Here is a 16555-nt window from a genome sequence, read left to right on the forward strand (position 1 = left end):
AGGTGGGCGATTGGATTGGCTCAGTTTATCATTATGTTTAGAATTAGTAGTAACACATTTGTACACACAAATACACACACTCAGGCAGGTCTGTGCATCAGGCTCTCATAGTGTAATAAATCACTGATGCGAGGATGAGAGGGTTTTCAAGACATGTTCTGACTTGAAAGAAACAATACAACGCTCACTACGGCGTCATTGTGTTGTTACTTGGCTTGCATGTTCACAGCACCCAAAATGACATTTCACAACTCTGCCTACCAGTGTCTGGGTCCTTGGCGTATATGACAGCGAGGGGTGTTCGGACGGTGGTGTTGTCAAACACAGTGACCTCATAGTGGCTGGAGGAGAAACGAGGCGGGTTGTCGTTCAAGTCCTGGACTATCAGCAGGATGTCTGCCTGACACGAATGCCCCCCGCCATCCGTCGCCTTCGCCACCAAGTTGTACTCAATCTCCTTCTCGCGATCCAACACAGCCAGAGTGAACAGCTCACCTGGGGAGAGATGGAAAAACAAGTTATTCACCTGTTGTGTGACTTGTTCATATCACATCAGCTTGTGCTACATGCCACAATGTCAGGGTACAAGAAACTCCCTTGAATACACACTATAGTAATTTAAAGTCAAGTTAAGGCACTTGCACAACAGCTAGTATGACTGACTAGTGGTAGCTTTGCTTGTTCCCACTTCCTGATGTCAACATGCATTAACACTTGTAAGTGTAAACTGCTCACCAGGAAGTCCCACATAAATACATGTAGTATTACATTTTTTAAAGTCATGAAGTGCTGTGGAAACATTCAGCTGTTGGTGGCTCCAGAAGTTCGAACACCTAAAGGTGCGAACACACCAAACGCCTTGGGTGCGGTGGCGGCGTTGAAAAATCCTATTTTTGCATAGGGAACCATTGGTTTAGGCGCGATGATGCGTTAGCCGCGGTAAAGCGGTGCTTTGGGCGCGGTAGCTGCGCTACCAAAGCGTCAACGCACCACCGTGCGAGTTAAAAAAATTGAACTTTTAACGCTCCAACGCGTGACGTTTAGCCGCGTTGGCCAATCAGCGGTGAGCTTGACCCGACGTCACGGACATCGGCACGGTGGGAGGACAACACAGAGGCTGAGAATCACCGAGGAGGAAATGTAGGCTATTTGCGGCTGGCTGCCTGTTGCTGTATGAAACCGCTTTGGGGTTAGAAGACGTGGGGAAAGTGAGCCAGGAGAATGGGCTTTCTGGTTAATTCAGTGAAAATGTGCGGCTGTGCTTTAGCCGATAAACCAAGTTAGCACCGGTCGGATAGCATTAGTTAACTCACCCGGTTGTGTACGGCCACCACCTCCATATAATGAACCCAAACATAACGGCTAAATCTGGGGAACTTTCACGAGTACAGCGAAGCACCGGTGTTTAGGCCTATCCACGCCAGCCATGGTCCCGTCACAGCCAGGTAGGGTAATGTAGGCTACTTGCCTTTATTTTCTAATGCCCTGCACGCAATGCTGCTGTAAATGTGTTTGGTATGGTGCTGCCTTGCTGTTTGTGTTCATTTCCGAGTGGCGTGAATCTGCAATGCTGTTTTAAGGCTATTTGTTCCGTTCAGTTGCTGTTTATTTGTCTTTTTGCACAATTGTTGGCCGTGTTGTTGTTGTTTTTGTGCGGACATGATCGCTGTTGTGTCGGGTCGGGTCTGATCACAGCCATGGTTGATTAGGGGAATAAATATATTGGGGGGGAGACTAGCTGCGTAGCGTTGGGCGCGTTGAACCATTTTTTGACACAAAATTACCAAGCGCCAGATCAGGCGTTGGCCACTGCACCCAACGCGTTTGGTGTGTTCGCACCTTAAGTCTCTAGTTTTCATCCTTTTGGAACCCAATAGTTCTCAGTGTATTTCAATCTATACCAGTATTGGGCCCACCAACTGACTTACAAGACAGCACCTGCAATCTCTCTTTTGGCATGGCTAACTGTCTGATATCTTACATTCAAGCAGGAGACATGACATACATATGTTATGACATAAATTCAAAGTGTGATGGATGCCAGTGAGGTGCCCCTGAAAATGCGGGGGAAATGACAATAGGACTGTTTTGTCTCTTAAGCACAGAGCCGTTTTGAGCAGATGCAGAGTGCTGATGGTATCAGCCACTCAAATACTAAGAGGGAGCACTGTTTTGACCCTAAACAGACACCGTCATACCTGTCCTGTGGTCGAGATGGAACTTGTCTGCGTCAGGACCGTGGAGTGTGTAGGAGATCTGGCCATTAACTCCCACGTCTGGGTCTGAAGCCGAGACCTTCAGCACAAACATGCTGGAGGGCGAGTTTTCCATCACCGCCTCTGTGTACACCAACTAGAACAGGAGGGTGAAAACAATTATCAGGCTCCCATTTAGATAGCACTTCTCACTCATGCTATTGAGTGCCGGAAATACACAGCTGCTGGGCTCTAGCAATGAAGATAAATACAAGGGACTGGAAGATTTTAGCACTGGTCAGATATCATTATCAGAGGTAAATTAACAAATGAGGAAGGAAGCGATTAACTTTACATCAAGGTATAATTTCAGGTTACTGCTCTTGGTAGCAATAAGATTGCCCTAAGCATCTCAATTGGGAAGTGTTTCTGACAAGCTGCTGTTAACTTCCTATGGATGAATAATGATAAGATTCGGCAGTTGTGTCCTTTCTCACCTGTTCACACTGTGGACTGTTGTCATTGATGTCCTGCACATGGATATCAACAATAACCGGAGCCTCAAACTTCCCATCAGTGGCCATGACTTTGAGTGTGTATCTGTCTTTGGTCTCTCTGTCCAGAAGTTCCTTTACTATCAACCCCCATTCACCCTCGTTCTCCTGGATGATGGCGAACTGGCCTAAAGGGTCTCCATCTGCGGAAGGAATGAAGAACTGTGTAACTAATTACTGTGAATATGGGTAGGCCAGTTTTCTTAATTTAAAAAAGAAAAAAAAAATTCTGAGAGACAAATAAATTAGCAGAGTCATAGTGACCATCAAGGATGTGCTTTTTTTCAAAAAACTATTTTTATTGAGAGGATGTGCTTTTTGAGGTACATTCTACTACAGCAGCACTAATGAGTTTTTATTATTAACCAATATATTGATTATGTTCTTGATGTATAAATGTTTGGAAAACTGTGAAAATATCCACCTCAGTACCCAATAACACAAGGTGGTGCCTTCAAAACATCAAACTTATGATAATGTAGGATGCAGAAAAATAGCATTTGTTGTGTGCTTTCATTAAAGTGTCTCTTTCTAACATTCTATTACCTTCTGGGTAATATTGTGTTTTTGGAATTTCCAGTTTTCTTCTTAAATACAGCAGCGTCTTTGATATTGAGTTCTGATGGCATGTTGTTCCTGATGAATAATTCAATCATTTCTGTTTGCCATTTTAGTTTTCTTCTCCTTGTTTTGTATCATGCAGGAATGTTTTGACATTAAAGTGACTCACTTTGCATTTTATTTTCATCTTCTCTGTGTTGCAAACCTTTAACTTTGAGATTAAAACTTTCTTTGGCTGGTGAATATGGCCATCTGTCTGTATGTAAATATGTATTCTCTGTCAGCACCTGTCAACCACCTGTTTGACAGGTGCTGACAGAGCTGTTACAGAAGTATATCCTACTTCAACCTCAAGAAGGAAACCGTTGGAATGTTTTGCAGCTGCAAAAAAGTTACCATACAGGTATTGTGTGAGCTGATATATTGATTTTATTTGGCATTGACAACATACTAATTGTTCAAAAGCAGCCCGCAGCACGATGATGGACGTCTGGGTAAAGTTTCCTTCTGGCATTACTTACAGTGCTTCCACCAATTCACATTTTTTTCTGTGTCCGCAAAGTCTCTGAACCAGCACACATATCTACTGAAAATATTGTTTTTTTGATGGCGTGTAAAGCAGCTTTGATTTATGTAGACCAAAACTCCAGAATGAAGTGAAATCTCTACAGAAATACTTGTCACTTAAATATCAATGTTTACTTATGTTTTTGATTATTTTCACCCAAACCATCCCATGTATAAATGATGCCAATGCAATTATTCCCCTATTACATTCTCTGAAAACAATGTTGTGAGCCCTGGCTGGTCGGGCTTTACCTTTCCAGAGAAAAATGGGGGATTAGTTTGAGGTTTTATTTGTGTTGTTAGCTGCAGGGCATCCCTGGTTGGCCTGTGAAGCCGCTCCTCTTTGTGATTGATTGGCTGCTGAATAACCTAATATCATGACTCAGTTGAGGCAGGTTTACAGAGATTGTGTATCACCTCATTGATATCCTGATAAATCCTACACTATACCAATTCTTCAATGGGACATTAATTTGGCTGATAAACACACACACACACACACACACACACACACACACACACACACACACACACACACACACACATACATACAAAGAAAATCACACAAATACATGATCATCATTGACACACATTTACACCTTTTGCGCACACAGAACACACACTCATGAGCACACATTTAGACATCCTCACCTGTGATGTAACACGTCACAAGGCGGTTCTCCATTGACACGTCAGCGTCTGTGGTCGTCATGGAGATAATGACTTCCCCACGACTGCTGTTCTCCTCCACTGAGCCACGGTACAAATCATCAGAAAATGTTGGTGGGTTGTCATTCTCATCTGTTACCGTCACCTCCACCAGGACGCTAGACGAAAACTTGACCTGGCCACCATGGTCAATAGCGACCACATTGAATCTGTAAACTCTGGTCGCCTCACAGTCCGTCTCCCGTACAGTGGTGATCCAGCCGCTCTCTCCATCAATAGAGAAAACCTCAGTGATGTCCTCCGTGGCGTCATCAGATAGAGACTCCAAGCTGTACGTCACAAGACCGTTCTTGTCTGTGTCCGGGTCATTTGCGGTCACCTATGGGTTAAGATAAACTATTGGTGGTCACTGCTTTTTTAAATAAAGCTACATAGCTGTAAAGGTAGTTAACACGTGTATAGCTGAATGAGCTAAAATTACTGATTTTGTGTTAATTCTGGATTTGATTTTGATTTAACTTTCTAGCAATGGTGGCTTCCCAACCAGTTTGCAATTGTTTTGATTGACCTTTGTATAGTGTTTTTCAACAAGTGAAAGATATTATAGCCATCAGAAATCAAGATATATTTAGGCTTGAAATTACAACTACGAGGCTGACATGAACACTTTTCCAACTCGAAAGACTGCAATTAGTGTCTGAACATTATGACCCAAACAAAGCATGACTCCAGTTAGCCACAATTTGTCAAGGAGATGTGAAGCTTACCACTAAACACAATCAAGAAAACAAAATACACATTACAACAGCTTCTATAATCGTATTCTTTATATGTTTCTTGTCTTCTTCCAAGCTATTTACTGATACATCAAGAACAGCCAGTAAGACTAGATGCTGTTGTTTAATAAATAGATTAAAGATTTAAGAACTATAATATCTTGCCTACTATTTCTACAAGCACTAAACATGTCAGACACAACGTGTAGATAGTACTTTTGGTGCTGATGGAAGTTTTTGAAAGAAAGCTTCAACTGAGCTTCCAGTATGTAAAAGCAGTTTAAAAGTTGCATGTTATCTCTTTGTACTAGAGGGCCAATTTCACTTTAAAAAACAGTATGGAAAACATACTTCAACTTGAACCAAACAGTATGGATTTTACTGTATTATACCTCCATCCACAAAAGAGTATCGGCCAGTTACAAAGATGAGAAATCTCAACCTCCTATCTCACCTGAATAACAGTGGTTCCCGCGGGCATGTTCTCAGTCAGGAAGGCCCTGTATGGATTTGCATCAAACACCGGCTGATTATCATTCACGTCTTGGACCTGGATGCTAACTGACACCAGTGACGCAACATCAGTCCCGTTGTGGTTACCCTGAGCGATCACATCTATCTGATACCATTTTGTCTTTTCATGATCCATGGTCTTCTGCAACAGCAAAGTTCCACTTTCTTTGTCCAAACTGAACACTTTGTCTTTGTTGCTTTCCACAGTGTTCCCATTTACTAAGCTGTAAATAAGGGGCATGTTGGAGTCTGCCCTCACAGAGCCTATCTCTGTTCCTATGGGGATGTCCTCTGCAGCTGAAAAGGTGTAGAGAGGCTCTGAGAACTTTGGAAGAGGAACCTCAGGAGGAACCACTTTGACCTGAACAGGGACAGTTGAATTATGGAAAGGAAGGCTGCCATCGCGAGCTTTGACTTTGAAGTTGAAAATCTTGTTCTCCATGCCAATAAGACTCTCTTTGACACTCACAACTCCAGTGAAAGGGTTGATCTCGATAATGTCTTCGGTCACTTCTTCAGCTTCGTCTACTGAATAAGTGACATCCGCATTGTTGCCATCATCTGCATCATAAGCCATGATTTGAATGACAGGGGAGCCTTTATTTACAGTTGACTGAATTGAAACCTGGTACTCTGATGCTTTGAACTGAGGAATGTTGTCATTCTCATCTGTGAGAATAATCTTGACCGTGCAAAAGGCCACTTTACCGCCCCCATCTTTTGCCATCACTTTGATAGCGATAACTCTCTGGGCAGGGCTCTCTCTGTCCAATGGCTGTGTCGTAACAATCTGCCCATCACTGTCAATTGCAAATGTCTCATCAGCAAGTTTGTTTATGATGGTGTAGTCAACACTGCCATATGGCCCATCATCAGGGTCAATGGCTGCTAATCGGATCACTCTAGTACCTGTCTCTGCATTCTCAGCCAGCTCTGCTTCATAGAGGCTCTTCTTAAAGTACGGACTATGCCTGTTGCTGTTTATCATGTCAATATTGACTGGTGCTGTTTTCTGAAACACTCCGTCAGAAACTGCCACTGTCAGGTTATAGTATGATTCCAGATTCCTCTTACAGACATTAGAAAATGAGATGATTCCAGAGGATTCGTTGATGTTGAAATATCGGCCTTCGTTCCCTGAGAGGATTTTGTACTTGAGGTTATTTAGGTCACCTGTGTCAGGGTCTGAAGCTTGGATTTTGATGACTATATGGCCACACTTTGCCATTTCATCCAATGTGGCTTCATACTGGGTGCTGACAAAGTCCGGCGGGTTGTCATTGATATCGGTGACATTTATGAAGACATAGGCTTCACTACTAAGAGGAACTGTGCTATTGTCGGTAACTTTGATTTTAAAATGAAAGTCTTTTGTGTTTTCATGGTCTAGCACCTGTTTTGTGACAATCAACCCACTATGAGAGTCTATTTCAAAGAAATCAGTTGTGTTTGTCTCCATGTTCACAAATTGGAAGGAAAGATCTTTATTTCTGCCAGAGTCCTTATCAGAAGCAGACAGTTGTATCACAGAGGTGCCGATTTGGAGGCCCTCATCAATGTTCACAGAGTATGTTAGCTTTGAGAAAACTGGCATGTTATCGTTGACATCCTCTACTTCTATTTCAATAGAAGCCTCAGAGAAAGCTCCAGTTACCGAGTCAGTAGCTCGAACTGTCAACACGTGCATGGTCTGGCTCTCATAGTCCAGGGGGTTTGTGACAGTCAACACTCCGGTTTTGAAATCAATGCGAAAGTGTTTTGAAGCATTTTCCTCTTGAAGGTTGTAGATGAGCCGATAACCCTCTGGATTCCTGGCCTGTACATGTAATATGGTGGTGAATGGTGGGACATTTTCAGGGACTTTCAGTGGATACAGAAGAGTCTGAAAAACTGGGTTGGTTTGATTCCTCACTTGAATGCTGAGCTGTGCCACTGTCTCATGACTGGGCTCACCCTCATCCATGGCCAAGACTGTCAACACATACTTATTTAGAGCTTCAAAGTCAAAAGGTCTTTGAAGTGATACATCACCTAGATCAGGATCTATCCTAAAGAGGTCGTAGTCTTCCTCCAGTGAGTACATGATAGATCCATTCTCTCCCAGATCCATGTCAATGGCAGTTGCTTGATATAAAACATCTCCTGGTTCAGAGGCTTCAGAAATCATCATTGAAAATGGCAAGTTGAGGAACTGTGGAGAGTTGTCATTGACATCATCAATAAAAACCTTGACCTGGGTTGTAGCTGTCCTTGGCGGTGTTCTCATGTCTTGTACTTTCACCACTATATTATACACATCTTGTTCCTCTCTGTCAAAAGGGATCGCGGTTGTTTCAAGAACACCTGATGTCTGGGATATTGAAAACTTTCCCATGGGGTTTACCACAGAATATAAAAGAGGCTCATTTAAATAACAATCTGTGGTTTTGAGTGCTACCAATGTTTTTACTGTGTTTAGGTTTTCTGATACATTTGCTGAATACACATTCTGTTCAAATCCTAGGTCACTGGTTGTGAGGTTTGTGACGTTTACAGTGACTGTAGCCATGTCTTCGTAAAGGCCGTCAGAGACTTTGACAAGCACTTGGTGAAATGGCCTGAATTCAGACACATTGCTCAAAGTGATGACTCCAGTATTGGGATTAATTGAAAAGACATTGTGAAGATTCCCCTCTGTGATGCTGTATGATACAGCCGAGTCAGCGTCATGGGCCATGACACGCACAACCTCTGTATCTCGGACAGCGGGGAAAATGATGGATGACTCGTACACTGAGGAAGTGAATTGTGGCGGACAGTCATTCAGGTCCAGGACACGAACAGTGACCTTGGCAGGCTCTACTGCATAAAGCGAAGGCTCCCCTGAGTCCTTCACCTGCACAGTGAAGTGATACTCTGTCTTAGTTTCAAAGTCAACTGTCGAAATTAATGAGATGGTGCCCATACTTGAGTCTATCTTAAAGACGTTCAGAGCCTCTGGTTCGAGAATGTGATAAACCAGCAGAGAATTAGAATCTTTGTCTGCATCGGAAGCCTGAATGACCAGAGGGGTGCTTCTTTCTCCCATAACCATGCTGCTGATATGAGCAGACTCACTTATTTGCCCCAGGTACTCCCTCTGCTGAAAAACAGGAGGGTTGTCATTCTCGTCAATCACGTAGATGTAAACAAGAGTCTTGGATGTTGCTCCAGCCGTGGTGGAAGCTGTGACCTTGATCTTGTAGGAAGGGCAGTTCTCAAAATCAAGGTGCCTTTGGATGGAAATTAATCCAGTATAAGAATTTATATGAAATGTATCATTTTGATTGCCACTTTCTATCCTATAATGCACTGCAGCAGGGCTGGAAGCTGAGATGGTGACCACAGGTGTACCAAACAAACTTAATTCACTGATCTCTGTCAGGTATTCATCTGAGGGGAAGACAGGTGGGGTTTGGTCAGAGATTCGGATGTGGACGTGGACAGCACAGAGGTCACTGCGCTGAGGGAAGCCCTGGTCAATGGCCTTCACTGTCAGGTGAAACTGTTCCTGAGGCTGAAGGTCCAAAGGTTTGGAAACACTAATGGAACCCAGCTCTTGATCTATGGAGAAGATGTTGTCGATATTCCCTGCAGGGAGAAAGGAAATATTGTAAACAACTCCAAAATACTTCCGATCTTATGATTGTATCCTGATATTCTTAACATGTTTTAGTCATTTAGGCTTTTTTTAAATCACAGACTTAAGTCTATAGCTCAAATGTTGCTGCGTCTTTGATGATTTTGTACTGATGAAAAAAAAATTATAATCTGATAATAGTTTCAGATCAGTTTACGGTTTTGATTTCAACTTTTACTTTATTATTGAAATAATTTATTGATAGATGTTACATTTTCCTGGTGATACTGTGCTTAGTTTAACTACTCAGGAGACAGTTTAAATAAACTCATCCCTTGACATATGTTTTGGTTCTGTAGTTTTAAAAGGAATCTTTAGTTGTTAAGATGGTCATGTTTCTGTATAAAATATGCTTATGTAATAAAATGAAAGAGACACAAAGAGGTTTGAGAACATAAGTTTTAAATACTAATAAAACAAATATTCCCTTGAACCCTCTGTTTCAGTAGAGCTAAGCATTCAAATACTGTGGTTGAAAATGACGGTCTCAGCAAGGAAATACAAAAATGGTGACTGCTCCCAGGTGTGACCATGTGCAACTGAATGAATGTTAAAACCGAGTGAATCTGAACAGTAGCAAGCATGAATAAAAGATAAAAATATCCCTTCTGCTGCTCACCTGAATGCAGAGAGTAGCTGATGTCAGCATTGCTGCCCATGTCCTTGTCCAGGGCCTTGACCCGAACAACCTCAGAGCCTATAGGGGCTAGGTTTGAGATGCTGGCCTCGTAGCGGGGGCTGAGAAAAGCTGGTGAGTGATCGTTACAGTCCTCCACATTAACCACCACCTTCACAAAGTTCCTCTTCACTGGAATCTCCTGGTCACGTACCTAATGAGGAGCCAATACATATTATATTGTTGTGTCTACGACTATTGAACATTGAAGCTGTTACAGTTATACCTGTTGGACAAACACATTATGAAAAATGAATAATCTTTGATAATGTAGTTATGCCACACCAGTGGAATTTATTTTTGAAGCTCTTTTGCTTCTCTTTTGTAATGTTTTTTTGTGCCATACACATTCAAATTGTAATACTTTTCTCAAGGTGAACTTGTATCAATTGTTTATTTTGTCCGTTAATTGTGGTCTCTAATACATGTTTCATATAATACATTTTTAGGGAACAACTGCTTCATTGTGTTAACATTTTAAAATAGATTACAATAGAGAATACAGATTTAAATGACTAATTTCCGATAAATGTAATAATAAAAGCTACTTGGTAATCACTTTGAGATGTATTTCTGGTATAAATGGTGCCACACAGATAAAGTGTATTATTATATTCTATTCTTAAAAAAATTAAAAAAAAATTCTCAATATAATATTAAGTAGAACATATTTAGGTGTATTTATCCATTATGGTATGTTGCCCTATTCTATCCTGTTTCTAAATGTTCGGCACTACAGAATATTAAAAATACAAATGTCTGCATGACATTCTATTCTACTGTGTCCTACTGAGAAAGACACTGCATCATTACCATTACTATGAGAGTATGAACAGGGATCATCTCGTAGTCAAGCTCCTCTGTCATCACCATGACTCCACTCTTTGGGTCCAAATGAAAGAACTTGGTGCTGTCTGGATGTAGGCTGCTGTGGATGGAGTACACCAGTTTACTGTTGGCGTCAGCATCATGCGCGCTGATCTGCAGGATGTCCTTCCAAGGGGAGGTATCCTCAGGTACCCTCACCTTAAACACACAGGAACAGAAGACAATATATGTCAAGCATTTCAAGGTAATGAAAAAAAAACTAAACAAATAAAAGGAAACAACAGTGTTCAAATAGGAACAGAGAACTGAATTATCTGATTTTGACATTTCATTTTGAACACAATGTTTATTCATGAAGGTGGTCTGGCTACAAACAGAAAACATTTTGAGGACAAAATAATGTTTCTGTCAGAGCAATATTCCCAGAGACGTGACCAGAGTGGGAATAGATTATTGTCATTATGGGAATTACAGTGATGCCGCAACCCTTGTAATGTCTATTGAATGTTCTGATAATATTCCACAGAAAATAATGCCTACAGAGATATATCATAATACATTTAATTTTAAATCAGAGTAAAAAAGAGAAAATAAATAATTTCTGAAATACAAGTATAGTTATTTTTTATCAAGTTAGTTTACTTTAGTTTAATTGTATAAACCCTCTGAAAAAAACACTTAAGGACTTTCCTTGTATACAATGTCCTTTGGGGCATTATTACTGTAGTAACTTAGCTGTAAGCTCTACTTCTTTTCATTCTCAAAAGCAAATCTACTAGATCTTCCTCGATTCTTACCATGTACAGCGGCTTCAGGAAGACAGGACGATGCTCATTCATGTCCAGAACACGGATGTAGGCCTGCAATTTAGACACGGAATCCACAGGGTTTTCAGAAAATGGATGTTGCAAGAATAACATGAAATATGACTTTAAGGTGCTGGCATATGTATTTTTCTTTTTTTTTACCTAACCCGTGAGAAAAAGGGTTATTTTGTAATTCTTCTTGCAGATAATTACATTGCAACATTGGCCAAATTGTCCCGTGGATAAAGTAACATGGCTTGTTCAGAGGAGTTTTGGTTACTTCTCTCTAAATCAATAGAGTGTGTTGTTTTATGGATACTTTCTCTGGTTTTCTTCAGACTGCATTGCCTTTGCTGGTCATTGTTGGACTTCTTTTAACTGTTAATTTGTTTTGTTTTGTAACCTAAATATACGGAAACGTTGAGAAGAATGTACAATGTTACAAAAGTGAGTTTGATAGTCAATATCAAGATCTAATTTAGCATATTTTGAGTGTTCTCAAAGTGGCCTTTCATTTTAATCCTCCAAAAAAAAAACCTTTATTTCCTTATCTTCTGGCTCAGTAAAAATGCATCAGCTTTCCTACATACGTTAAGTCTTTTATAACTTTGCAAATACCAGGTACATTTTTGGTAAATATCTTCTGTTTTCCGACTCGTGGTTCTAACCTGTGTTGTGGCGCTGTGGTGGCCATCAGTCACTCGCACTGTCATGTTGTAGTTGGAGCGTCGAGCTGCATCGAGCCGGCGAGCGATCAAGATGGTCCCTGTATTTCTCTGAATGTCAAAGTCCTTTTCCTCATCACCACCTGAGAGAAAGACAGATGAGGGAGAGACGCAGACAGACATACGTATTAGAGAGAAAGGAAGTGAGGTGTGGATGATACAGTATGCAAGGTTATCATTCAGGCCATGACCAGTTGTCAGAAGTCATATCGTAGATATGTATGTCAGACTTTGCAGCTCTGATTTTGACTTGTTGCAGGAATGATGCATATTGGTGTCACTCTGGTGTCACATCATCTAAAGAATTGACTCGATTAACCTGTGGGTGGCGTTGTAATTAATGATCCATTTTCACAAAGGGCACATTTCTTTGGCACTATTCCCATTCTGAAGAATTATTTGATGTTTGAAATAGTAGTACGGCCACATGTTTCCCAATGTAACTGTTCAGACGCAGCATTTATGAACAGTTGTGTGGCTGATTCTGTCATAAATTATGAAACAATGTGAAGGGTAAGTGTTCAAGCCAAACAATGTATCATCTCCTTCTGCTTGATTGTATAATCTGACCATTTAGAGTGGGAGTTTGTTTCTGACTCATCCTGTTAAAATTATTGAATTATAAGAGCACATAAAAATATTGATTTTTCTTTCCTTGATATGAATCCATCCATGCATCACACAACAGGACATTTTGATAGCATCCTATTTACAGACGGAACAAAGACACCAATTGAGACACAAGGATCCTCCATTATGGCAAGAGTACTGTCTGTCTGTTCACCAGTCATCTGCTTGCTTGTTCAACCTTGACTGTGTCTCTTTCCTGTCCTGTTGTCAGAACTGTGGAGGTAGATGTTTGAACACATGTAAATAAATACAAATAAAGAAACATTACGTGCTCTGAAAAATCAATTCACCAATTCATTGGGATATCACCATATGACCGATCACAAATAGGGAAAAGACTGCCAGAGAAGCATATTTTACACAAGATCAGCGGACTATGCTATTAACATTTTTTAAATAATTAAATTGAAAATATAATTCGAAGCTAAAAGCAACATATTTTCCTGCTGCCAAAAGCATGAAATCAACAGATTGGTGAATGTGTGAATGTTTGTGAACTGGCTTATCAATATCACTGCCTCATCATTAAGACACAAGCAGATTTGATCATAATTACAATTGTGTATTAATGTGCTGCTTGGATGTATTCTCAGGGCATATAAGACCATTTTTAACCATATTCCTTCACCTACTAACCCGTCGATGATAGAATAAAGTGAAAATACAAAAACAGGATTCATACCCACAAATCGTATGAGGTGCCGTGTGGTGCGTAAACAGTGTAATGAAAAACAGTTTGTAATTAACCAGATCTGAACTGAAATCTCGTCTTGGCCTTGTCAACATCATGCTACTGATTGTGGCCTTGTTGATGTATACTGGGGCTGCAATAGGAAATATTTGTAATATGTTTTATTGAAAACTGCAAGCACAACTGTTTGTTCACACTGGCAAATGCATATCCCAGGGAAACCTTGTGGTATGCTATCAGTGCAGCTTGTTGCTGCCATTAAAATGAAAACTATGTGTTTGAAAGAAGTTTTCACTGCATTTGTGATTCCTTTATATCCCTTATTCATCCTGTTTTTCTTTTCGATTATTCACTGAATGTATGCATGATTGATGTACCTGAGTCACTCTGTCCATCTGTTACCACTAATCCTCTGTTCCTTTTCTTTTCTTTCCTTCCATCTTCCCTCTTTCCTTCTCTCTTTTCCCTCAACTCCTCACTCTCTATCCTGCACCACCATGATATATTTTGCTTCATGCCATTCTTCTCTCTCTCTCTCTCTCTCTACCTATCTCTCAGCAGGTTGTGTGTACGTAGGGAGAAAGGTAAACCTCATGCCTGCTCAGCCAGATGGTGTTTTCTTATGAAGACATCACCCTTTTGAAGCGAAAAACACACACATCGCTCACACTTATGAGTGCTGTTTTAGTTTAGGCTGCAATCCATCACCTCTTCATTCAAATTTAAATCACATATTTAGAAGACAAATGGAATAAAGCACTAATACATTTCGATAATTGTCTACCTCATGTTATTTTTCCTCTTTCCTCTCCAGTCATTACACCAGTCAGTAACATGGCACGTTGGCGGCCCCTTTGGACAAAAGCGGTAGTATTTTTATGACGCCAGCTGTCGTGAAGCTGTTTTCTAGCTCGTGCCGGGCGTGCAAGATTCAAATGATCAGGAAGCAATATAGTGCATGTCCGTGTGTTGAAAGTGTGAGGGCACCGGACTCTTTTCGGCTCCGTGAGAGTGGTTAGTGACACAGCATCAACTAATGCCAGTCAGTGCTACACACACCTGATTGCAATGAGTTGATGCAGTGTCACCTCTCACGGAGCTGAAAGATTCCGTGTCCTCACAGAAAGCGAATGAACGAGAGACGGCAGTTTGTATGGATCACGATGAGGTAATGTGTTTATGTTGTTGTAAATAATGACTATTTCAGGTAAATAATGGTCATCTGATGATGCTGGTGAGGCAAAGTAAACTTTGTTTTAGTAGGCTACAGCTCATTCATTTAGGAGTAAACACTGCAGTCTAATTCGCTCCCGTGAAATTGTGTATATGTTGCTTGGCAATGCCCTCCCGCCCACCTATCTCTCCCTTTTAGCTTTTCTTCATTGCATTTTCTTTTTTTTCTTTGATGGTTCGGCCCCGTTATCAGTCATAATGACGACAAACAACTGTCTCAAACAAGGCTCCCGCTCCCCTTCCCTCACCTGGAGGGATAGGCTTCTCAAATCGCTTTGCTGCGCCACACTGAAATCTGCGACCAATACGGATATGTGACTATAGAGCATGCACGCGTGAACCGAAAATCGGACTGGGTGTGCGACCAGACCAAATGCAGAAATAAAAACTATATACAAACGTCTTTCTTTGCACTGATGGTCTCTTTTGCTGTTAAAGGTAATTTATGATTATGAGAGGAAACATGAGGCTGTTTAAAAGATATTTAAATGTTACTCGGAGCTGCTTTAAGACACATATCAGCACTGAGGAAGCCTTTCATTGAACAAAAAAACGGCTAAATCAGAAGCAAAATGGCATATGACTTGCTGCCGCCTCAGCGTGGAGAGAGGAATATGTACTGTAAAAGCAATTTTACACTTTACTGATCATCTCCATGAAGATACGAAATCCCTGACAAGGCTGGAGGTTCCTTTTTCTTTGGGCCCAGCCATGCAAAACATATATTTTTCTCATGGAACTTTGAGAGAAAAAGTGTAGCTGTGCCAAATGTCTTGTTACACAAGGGAAACTATCTTCTAAGGACTTGTGTGACATGTTTATCCATCCATACCTTCTCCCATTCATCTGCTGCATCTTTATCTGGGTCATGGCAATGGTGGCAACAAAGCAAGCAGACTGGGCTGGACGGTCACTGAACAGTCCATCCTGGACTTTCCTTTATTGCTTGCCTGTATGCAGCTTTCTGTGCCCAGTAAGTGGACATTACATGCCGTCCAGAGGTGAGGGAGTTCAAGGTGACGTGAACACTGAACACAAACACCTCTTAAGCTTATCTTTAATTCTCAATTCCAGCAGCAGCACACATCTTCAGCAGGCAGTTTTCAAAAAATAAGCTGTGATAAACCCATTGTACACTAAACAGCCTGCACAGCACAGAAACACAAAGTAACTAGATAAAGGGACAGTGAATATTGAATAACACTGACTTCAACTAAATGATACTTTTGCCATCTCTAAAAATGGTCAAAACAATTAGTTGGCTTGTCTATCTGGTTACTGTGCTGTGAGTTCAGAGAGAACCAACGTGGTGGAACAATTGCATATAAAGTCAATAGAGACAAGTCTTTGGGGAGTTCTCAGCTCAATCAGAGGGTGAGCTGAACACGAGCAGACAGTTGGCTTTTGGGACGAATAAACAGACTAAATAAATGCTCCAGTGGTCCATTCTTGTCTTTTTCTGACCAGACCTGT

The 16555-nt window shown here is 41.1% G+C and overlaps 1 protein-coding gene across 1 annotated transcript in view; it reads right to left on the bottom strand.

Moving 5' to 3' along the window:
* The window catches only part of fat2 (FAT atypical cadherin 2), a 94071-nt gene that overhangs the window by 48679 nt on the left and 28837 nt on the right, over positions 1 to 16555 (bottom strand). The window contains exons 7-15 of the mRNA XM_080035040.1: positions 12472 to 12611; positions 11795 to 11857; positions 10983 to 11195; positions 10113 to 10323; positions 5777 to 9444; positions 4529 to 4925; positions 2693 to 2892; positions 2199 to 2352; positions 262 to 495 (exon numbers count right to left, since the gene is read on the bottom strand). Coding sequence (XP_079891166.1) covers positions 262 to 495; positions 2199 to 2352; positions 2693 to 2892; positions 4529 to 4925; positions 5777 to 9444; positions 10113 to 10323; positions 10983 to 11195; positions 11795 to 11857; positions 12472 to 12611 — 5280 coding nt within the window. The remainder of the gene's footprint in view (positions 1 to 261; positions 496 to 2198; positions 2353 to 2692; positions 2893 to 4528; positions 4926 to 5776; positions 9445 to 10112; positions 10324 to 10982; positions 11196 to 11794; positions 11858 to 12471; positions 12612 to 16555) is intronic.

This window comes from Ammodytes marinus, assembly GCF_949987685.1.
Source record: "Ammodytes marinus genome assembly, chromosome: 10".
Taxonomy (NCBI): Eukaryota; Metazoa; Chordata; class Actinopteri; order Uranoscopiformes; family Ammodytidae; genus Ammodytes; species Ammodytes marinus.